We start from the raw sequence: 8,813 nt of genomic DNA, 5'->3' as shown, positions 1-8,813 counted from the left end.
GGCACCCAATCCATATTCAGAATAAGAGGTCATAGAAGCTCGTTTATCCATTCAGTGTTATGACCCTACAAAATTTTGACTGGGTGGCCCATAATAGTTTTGTCTTTAGGGCTCTATAAACCTTAAAGGAATTGTCTCATTAAAGCAACCCCTCTCCATATGCTTAGTAGGGTATATAGATATCACATAGCAGGAGACCTGCCATGTAGAATTGGTTACTGTTACTCAGTCCACCTTGTATCACATAGACAACCAGTTAATATGTCTCACATTCAATACTACATTAGCCTCTGCAGGCATAATGCTAGTCTGTCCATGCTTCTCTCAAAAAATCAATGGATTGCAAAGAGGGTGCAGTAATTAGCTGACCACCACTCTGGCAGTATTTTTATAGGACTTGTCTATGATAACATAACCATAGAGGTGCACCATCTCTTACGGTACCTCTGGATGCCTCAAACTTTGCCACACTTTGGCACAAATTGTCACATTGCATTTTAGGTATTTTTATTGTGTTGTGGATCTCTTTAGTTTATTCGACAAAGTGCAATGTGTGCCAATTTGCTGCAAAATATAGATGCAAAAAGGTAGCACATTTTAAGCCAACCAAAAGGTGGTATTAAGTTAATAGTGTCTAAAGATGTTAAAAATGTAATTCCCAGCATGTGTCTCAGTGATAAATTTAGCACACATTATAGACAGGAATAATAAATCGACCCTGCTGTGTTTTCTGTACAGCAAGCCCTGAGAAGGCAGAGACCGTCAGATGGATTTCTGCTCTTCTCTTGGTCCCTGAGAAGTCCTTCTGGTATGGTGAGAAGCTCCTGCATGTTTGGTGGTTACAGGGGACTATCATACCTGACACTGTCCGGTTGTAGTACAGTTGTACCTCTCGACATCCAGAAGCATAACACCATGCCAGAAGGTCAGTCCATACATGACAAAGGGTAACGGCGAGTCAACTCCTCCAACCCCCCCCTTCCTAAAATAATAGACAATACACCAGGATGGATTAAATTGGCCACAGCAGCCTGTTATTAGCAAACAACAAGTATCACAATTACTTTAATGAAAAGGAAGATGGTCCTCAAAGCCCCAAAACCTCTAGCCAATTAATCACCAGCTCAGAGGCAGCTGTTAGCCAACCTGGCTCTGTCACCCTAACCCAATCTCCCATGGGCCTTTTTCAGCCCATCACTCAGGAGTTCCCTTACTCGTTGCCACTTGATTGAATTCCGCTTGAGGAGTCCAGAACCTTGTGGGCTCCCCACTCACCGATCCATGAATAACCAGATCAAGCAACTTCCAGGACCTTTTCCCCTATGTCACACTGCTCTGACATAAAAAACGTGGACAATAGCAACACATTTCCATTCCTAAACTCAATTTGATCAGCTACAGAACAAAAAATTGAAGCCTGTCCTACCAACTAGTTATCACCGAAAACAACCAAAAGAAAGGGAGGACGGGTGGGAGATAGTTAGCTAGGTCTTGCCTAAAATTACTGACCCGATAAGATGGACATCCACTTATATATCTTTCTATTTACTCCTCCTCCTTTAAGCCAAACCCCATCCCCATAAGAACTCCCCCTTACCTTCCCATAAATAGTTAACCCATATTGTGCCCAAACTCCCTTAATCACATAATTTATCACCCCAAACCCTGACATGTCGACCTCACTTTTATGGCTGCGGCCCATTACGGCCTCACTTACTGGAGTACTAAAGTGTAGGTGCAGATGCAAGAGTAACAGAGGAATAGTTTAGCAATTTATTTTATTATTGCATTTGCACAGAAAACCAAAGCACATCGTACAGAATAAATTCCTCCCAGATTAAAGTCGTTGTGAATTTGGGATAAAGAAATTAAATCATCTATGAAATGTCACCGCAGGGAGTTAATACCAAATACTGTATTAGACGGGCAGTGGTACCAGCTTCATTTTTTTTCTTTATTTTTGCACTGGAATTTTACCAAAGTTACTTTTTACGTTTCAAAGAGTTGTAACGGATCAGAAAAAGGGGATTTTTATTTTCCAGTGTACATGATATGTCCCTGATATTACAATTCAGCTTTATTAATTTGAATTAGGCTGAGTTGCTATACCAGTCATAGACAAGGTTGGTGCTGTACCCTGATAAAGAGCTGACCTCTCAGACTATGTGCACACAGAGTCTTTTTGCTGAGCTTTCAAGGCAGAAACTGAGCAGAAACTCAGATTTTGAGGCCTTTTTCTAGATTTTGAGGAGGATTTAGAAAACTTGTACAGTTTTACTCTATTCCTGGATAACTTTTTGCCATGATAATGGAATATTTCTGAGACTCGGCATAGTATTCTTGGCAAGGCAAAACCTTTCTCTTGAGGTGACCATGCACATCTTAAAACTTAGTTGGACCTTCATTTTCAAGTCTTCTAGATACAACAAAAGTAGAGTGCTGCCTTATAGAAATCATTAGCGGCCTATTGTCATATTACAAATGCAGAAAGCTAACGTTTGCTATTGTAATCTATATAGTACTCTTATATATTATTTTTTGCACATAGCATTTCTCGCACTTGGATAAAGGGCCTTCTGGATGATTTCTTAAGGAGTTACTTGCGCCTTCGACCATACAGGGACTGTATTCCATTGACATCATCTCGAGACAGGCGGTAATTGGCTGTGTTCACATAGCGGTAGGTTGGAAACATCAGGGCCTGAGGGTCATCGGAGTGATTGAGTCCCAAGGAATGGCCAAACTCATGAGCAGCCACCAGAAATAGATTGAAGCCTAAAGAAAAGGTTTATGTAGGTTAGAAGATGTATTCAGCAGATGTACATGGCCTCATATTATCATAGACAGATGTTACCTTTTTGTGTTTCTCTGCCTTTACTAAATAAGTGTAATAATTTTAATTAAGTAAAAAATAAACCACCTATTGATCACCATTTCTTATCTAGTTGGCGCAAGTCACCGCAGTTGCTTTGCTTCCTGTTCGAACAGAAATGGTCGCGTGACTGCTGCAGCCAATCCCTTGCTTAAGCGTGACTTGCGCATCCCTGCTGCTGCTAGTGATTGACTACAGCAGTCACATGTGCTTCTAATCTAAAGAGGATATTCAGAAGTGGGCACATTCCCTTTTGAAGAGGACGCAAGAAATCAGTGCCCCAATCACTATGCGAAGCGGTGACTTACGCATCGCTGCTGCTGCCAGTGATTGACTGCAGCAGTCACATGTCCTTCCAATACAAATAGGATATTCAGAAGTGGGTATATGCCCTTTTGAAGAGGAAGCAAGAAGACAGTGCCTCTAAGCACTGCACGGAGCAGAAGAGCGAAGGATTGCTAGGAGACTATGCAACAATTTTTGGGGTTTATGCTGGTCTGCTAAACTAAACATGGTAAACTCCTCTTAAAAAAATGTCTTAAGACTATGCTTACTAAAAAATCTTGAGATATTTCAGATATTCTATTTAACACTGGACGTTGAAGCTGATATCTACTGCTTTCTGTAGAACACCTGTACACAGCTTTGCTGTGTAGACTGGGACATAATCAACAGATTTTAATGAATTCTGTAGTTTAGTGGTGGACACCAAAATAAGGCAGACTAATGAACTTATATATACAACTGCCCTGACAACACCTGGCCTCTAGTTGAAGGGCTATGTCCCAAAATCTCATGGACACTATAATGTTAATTAATGGGTTTATCCACGTTTTCTCTTTTTAAAAATAGAACCAGCATGGTCTAAAAAGTATATGTAAAAAACTATTTTCATGTTCAAATTTCCCACCACCCTTTCATATGGCAGCCCAAGTCCACTCTTCGCTTCCTCTTCCGCTTTACCCAAACTATATATATATATATATATATATATATATATATATATATATATATATATATAGATACAGTATTTCCTATAGGCTATTGAGAAGGATCTCTGAATTTTGGCAATATTTTAAAGAAATTTAGAGGTGAACCAATATAACTGTGTAGTAGTCTACCTGCTTGGTTATTTGTCCATCTTTCATCTTCATCAAAGTGGGCATCACCACCAATTCTGGCACCAGGAGCATAGGCATGAGCGAGGACACCATTGGAGCCATCAAATGGGCTCTGATCACCGTGTGCTGCAAAAAATATATAAATTAACATCATATTAGGGTTCTGGTATTTTGATGGCCCAAAAAAACAAACTCAATGAAAACACTGACAATGTTTATTAAATGTTGACAGGGCTGTAATATATTTTTCATTGCATTTAATAAAAATTGTCGTAAAGTACGGTACTTACATCTTGCACTGAACTGGATGAGGATGTCTGCGTCTCCATTGTTCACTTTAGTGAACCTCAGGGGAGTGACTTGGCTCCAGACACCGAATGCCCTCTGAATCGAATCCTCAATCACATTTCTGGGAAGGTCTGGGGTGTAATTCACAATTCTATGCAAAAAGAAAACATACCACTTTACTTTTAAGAATTTTAGGAGCAATTCAGAGAAAAACATAAATACTATACTGGACAGCTAAAGCGTGAATTACAGAGTGGAGGAGATTTATTAAGCAAAGTGCTGGAGAATTCGGACTCAAGGTGTGCCGAAAAAGATGAGTATATGGTGGATTTAATTTTAGTTTTTTGCACCTTCCTTATTTTCTAAATAAAGAAAGAGTCATAAAGTCATAATTTCTGTAAGTAAATAAATCATGCTTATTAAACATTCGCTAATTTTTTACTTTACTAACATATACTCGTTTTTGTTTTCAGTGTATCTTTAGTTTTGGGTGGCGCTGTCCTTCCAAAAAATGTGGATAAAAAAATAATTAAAGAAAATGAGTATGCTATTGTGACGCCCTGGCAAAGTCAGGTTGTCACAGAAAGAGTTAATCCTCCTTGGTAATCTGATCTCACACCGGTGCAGCAGGACAAACCACAGCCCCCAGTGTAAGAGAAAAGCAGAGCAGAGGGGAGGGGCTGGAGCAGAGTGTTTGGAGAGGCAGACAGAAGAGGAGTCTGGAGTTGTAGCTCCCAGGCTGAAAGTGAAGCGTGCTCCGAGAGGGCCGGGACAGGCTGCAGTGAGGATGGGGCCAGAGGTAGCCGGGCAGGGTAGTGGCCCCCCGGTACCTGGGTGACCTGGATCACTGCAGGGGAGTGTATTCCCCGTTCCCGGCTGAGGAGAAAGAGGAAGAGAGTGGAGAGAAAGGCACCTGGCTGCAGGGAAAGAACAACAGGAGCTGCTGCACCGTGTGTGGGACACTAACACCCCCGTACCGAAGGCTGCGGACACCGGCAATTCCTAGTTACCAGTGACTCTGTGTGAACTATTTGTGAGTACGCCCGTGCCCTCGGGCACCGCACCGCAGCACTGCACCCTGCTCCCTGCTTACCCCATCACGGGGCCCCGGGACAACCAACCCCCTACCCACGGAGGGGCGAAATAACATCTAGCTGCTCCATATCATCACTCCCGGGATCCCCGTCCAGAGCAGCGGTGGTGTCCACAATCACCACAACTGTGGGTGGCGTCACGGACAATCTCCCTTACCAAATCCCCTTTTACTGTGGAGCCTGGGATCACAGACCGGGTCACGCTACCGTGATACTCACAGAAGTGACCCCGTGGCCCGGATCTGAGTACCCCCTGGTCCCCGGGCGACACACTATGGTTTCCAGAATGAGGCTTTTTTGGGGGGCTATTTACATAAGAATTAAAAAAAATACAACAAATTGGGCCCATTCATGTAACCTACCTGTAGGTAATAGAGTTTCTCTGCCATCTTGGTCTGCCATTGAATGTAGAGAACTCTGCCACGTCAGGCATGCCACATCTTGGAGCTTTCATCATGTTCATTGTGTCCGTGTCCAGCTTTCCTGTTACTTTCATCCTGAAGAATTTTTGCATTGCCTCAAGCCTTTCCGTAAATGAACTTTTTTCCTTAGCGTTGGCGGTATAAAATTTGTTTAAGTATTCCTAGGAGAAATGATAACGATACAAAGAGACTGTTTAATAAAAAAGGGTTTACTACTTGATCTTATGTGTACTTTAAATAGACCGTTGGATACACAGGAGGATGCAGCGCTGCCGTGAAGAGGAAAAAACCCTGGTAGGTAAACCTCTCTCCTGAGCTACAGCATATTCTACAGAGGACCTGTGAGGCACATTGTCTAATAGCACGTTGTTACAGGAGCGTTACAGATACAGGCAGCTTGTGTGAACTGATCTGAAGAAGGTCATCCATGACCGAAACGTTATGTTTGATTGTCACACAATTTCACGCCTGCCAAAATAAAAAAAATTCTTTCACTTCATCCACAAACCTTGAGTGACAGATTCTCTTTTTAATTCATTCATATTTAACACGTGGTGTTAAGTGCTCTGGGTGGGGCCCAGCACTTCCTGAGCTCTACGTCCAGAGGTTGGTTCCTCTAATAGCACTAGGGTCTTCAGATTGGGTGGTAGCTCACTGCCTGTGAGACATCAGGCATCAGTCAAGGAAATTACACCTTGAGCTATCAATCAAGCTAAAGAGTTTGTTGCTGGGCAGGGAAACAACCTTGGAAGCAGAGGCTCAGAAAGTCCTCTGTCACGCCAGGAGCACTTAAAGCCTTGTTTTGCATATGGATGAAAATGTTAAATACTTGAGAACGTAGCAAAAGATAGAAGATATAAAGCTGTTATGGTTTGACATTTCAAAGACCTGCATGCCCACATATGTGGGTTTTTTTTTCTTTTGGGGCTGGCGAGGGGGTTTGTCCTTATTGGCAAGTTAACAATCTCCTGTCATTTTCTGTACAGCCTTTTTGTTTACCAAATTACAAAAAAGCTTTGCATCCTAAGCAAGCATACTTTATTCTATCTGTTCCTTACATCTTACTAATTTACATTTTTTATGTTGGTAAGAAGTGGTGGACAGATACATATAAGAATAATGGCAGAATCAGACTACAAAGGGTTTGTTTGTAGTCTGTTACCATGGAGACATTTTGGTGCTGTGCTAACAAATTTATCAGTCAGAGCTTTGCTTATGTTTCCAAGACTAGCAATGCACATTTTCATCCTCTAAATTTAGACATGAGTTTTTATATACATATTAATAATGCTAATAAATTGAAACAAGGCAGATAAGAATATTTTTTAACTTTATAATTAACTGTAACCCCCATCTTTTAGCATAAATATTAACTCACAGGGTGGGGGGGTATTTTTTAATCAAAATCTACACAATTTTCCATTTTACTAACTGTTTAAATTTCTTCCATGCCTCAACTGTAGTTTCTCTCATTATTTACACATATGGGACAAAAATCTATATAGTCATGTGATGAATACACAGATACAGGACTGGTTACACTTACAGTACAGTCATCATAGCTGTCTCTTGTACTAAGTCAAGATTTTCATTCTTAGAAGTAAACACTGAAGGCTTCTATTGTACAATAGAGAGCAGAAATCTCTAAAATTGTTACAAATCAATTTGTATGTTAGCACATTTTATAACCTTTCATTATACAATAAATCTGCTTAATTGATAAAACTATATTATCCCTTTCTATTTTCATGTTATTATTATTATTATTTTTTAAGAAACATACCTCTGCTAAATTCTGATCTGAAGAGCTGATGCCAGCTTTGTTTTGGAATCTTGGCATGGCAAGAGCGCCATAACTCAGGGAAAGCAGAACCAAGCAATGTGCTTGCATCATGGTGGTAGTCTGAAGAGACAGCCTGCACTGTGCTTGCCACTCACAACATCGTTCTTTATAGCTGAAGGTGTGTTGCAATGTTGTGTTTCATTGTGAAATTAACCAAGGTCTTTTTACAGTAATACTCCTTTACCAATACAGACACAAGTCCTCTGTAATCATATAGCAAAAAATATCAGCCCACATATTTGATTTGATGCTGTGGAAAACCCACACAATTACAATATATAGTAAGTTTCTGAAAAGTAAATTTACTTCCCTCTAACTGTTTGAAAAATAAATGCATTGATACCTTAATATTTGCTTTCTTTTGGGTTATTCTGGAGAAATCTATGATTTTATAATTGAGAAAAAAGAACGAGCAAAGGAAACTATGCGTTTCGGCTATTCTGACCATGATGAAGGCTTAAATAGCCGAAATGCATAGTCTTGTCTGCAATTGCTAAATATGCTACTGCCAGTTTTACTCTAAATGGACTTTATTAATAATGCAATAACAGCTATATTTTAATAATTCCTGGATGTGAATCCTTCACTGGACACCTCTTTTTCCTACATGATTTTATAAATACACAAGTTAAGCATTAGATGTTTTGTTCCATCCAAAGCACCGAACAAAAGACTATCTCCCTGGGTCATTTACTTCTTTGGTTCCTGCCTCCCTCTTTCGATTGATTGCTGGCAGTCTCCCTGATATTAGGTGCTGGGTAAGAAATCTTGCACAGGCTCACATTGCTGCAGCTCTTACACTTAGGGGTACTTTGCACGCTGTGACATTGATAGCCAATTGTAGCGATGCCGAGCACGATAGTCCCCGCCCCTGTCGCAGATGCGATATCTTGTGATAGCTGCCGTAGCGAACATTATCGCTATGGCAGCTTCACATGCACTTACCTGCCCTGTGACGACGCTCTGGCCGGCGACTCGCCTCCTTTCTAAGGGGGCGGGTCGTGCGACATCACAGCGACGTCACACGGCAGGCGGACAATAGAAGTGGAGGGGTGGAGATGAGCGGGACGTAAACATCCCGTCCACCTCCTTCCTTCCTCATTGCAGGCGGGACGCAGGTAAGGAGATGTTCCTCGCTCCTGCGGCTTCATACACAGCGATGTGTGCTGCCGC

The 8,813-nt window shown here is 41.3% G+C and overlaps 1 protein-coding gene across 1 annotated transcript; it reads right to left on the bottom strand.

Annotated features, from left to right (window-relative positions):
- Positions 1-1,761: 1,761 nt before the first annotated feature.
- On the bottom strand, positions 1,762-7,709 carry LOC142292242 (collagenase 3-like). The gene is made up of 5 exons (XM_075337460.1): positions 7,581-7,709; positions 5,738-5,958; positions 4,284-4,432; positions 3,994-4,119; positions 1,762-2,775 (listed from the first exon to the last, which is right to left on the bottom strand). Exons 1-5 carry the CDS (start codon positions 7,689-7,691, stop codon positions 2,597-2,599), a joined length of 786 nt encoding a protein of 261 aa, XP_075193575.1. The 5' UTR covers positions 7,692-7,709; the 3' UTR covers positions 1,762-2,596.
- Positions 7,710-8,813: the final 1,104 nt, after the last annotated feature.

Source organism: Anomaloglossus baeobatrachus, chromosome 2 (genome assembly GCF_048569485.1).
Source record: "Anomaloglossus baeobatrachus isolate aAnoBae1 chromosome 2, aAnoBae1.hap1, whole genome shotgun sequence".
In the NCBI taxonomy this organism is placed as follows: domain Eukaryota; kingdom Metazoa; phylum Chordata; class Amphibia; order Anura; family Aromobatidae; genus Anomaloglossus; species Anomaloglossus baeobatrachus.
Note: the sequence above shows the minus strand (reverse complement) of the source record. Positions and strands in the feature narration are given on the sequence as shown.

What these genes read in the sequence shown, in the direction of transcription:
- LOC142292242 (XM_075337460.1), bottom strand. Translation starts at nt 7,691, where the DNA reads ATGATGCAAGCACATTGCTTGGTTCTGCTTTCCCTGAGTTATGGCGCT. An exon ending in AGAAACTCTATTACCTACAG is followed by an intron (nt 4,433 to 5,737) that starts GTAGGTTACATG and finishes CTTTTTGCATAG; the next exon opens with AATTGTGAATTACACCCCAG. An exon ending in ATGGACAAATAACCAAGCAG is followed by an intron (nt 2,776 to 3,993) that starts GTAGACTACTAC and finishes CCTTTTCTTTAG; the next exon opens with GCTTCAATCTATTTCTGGTG.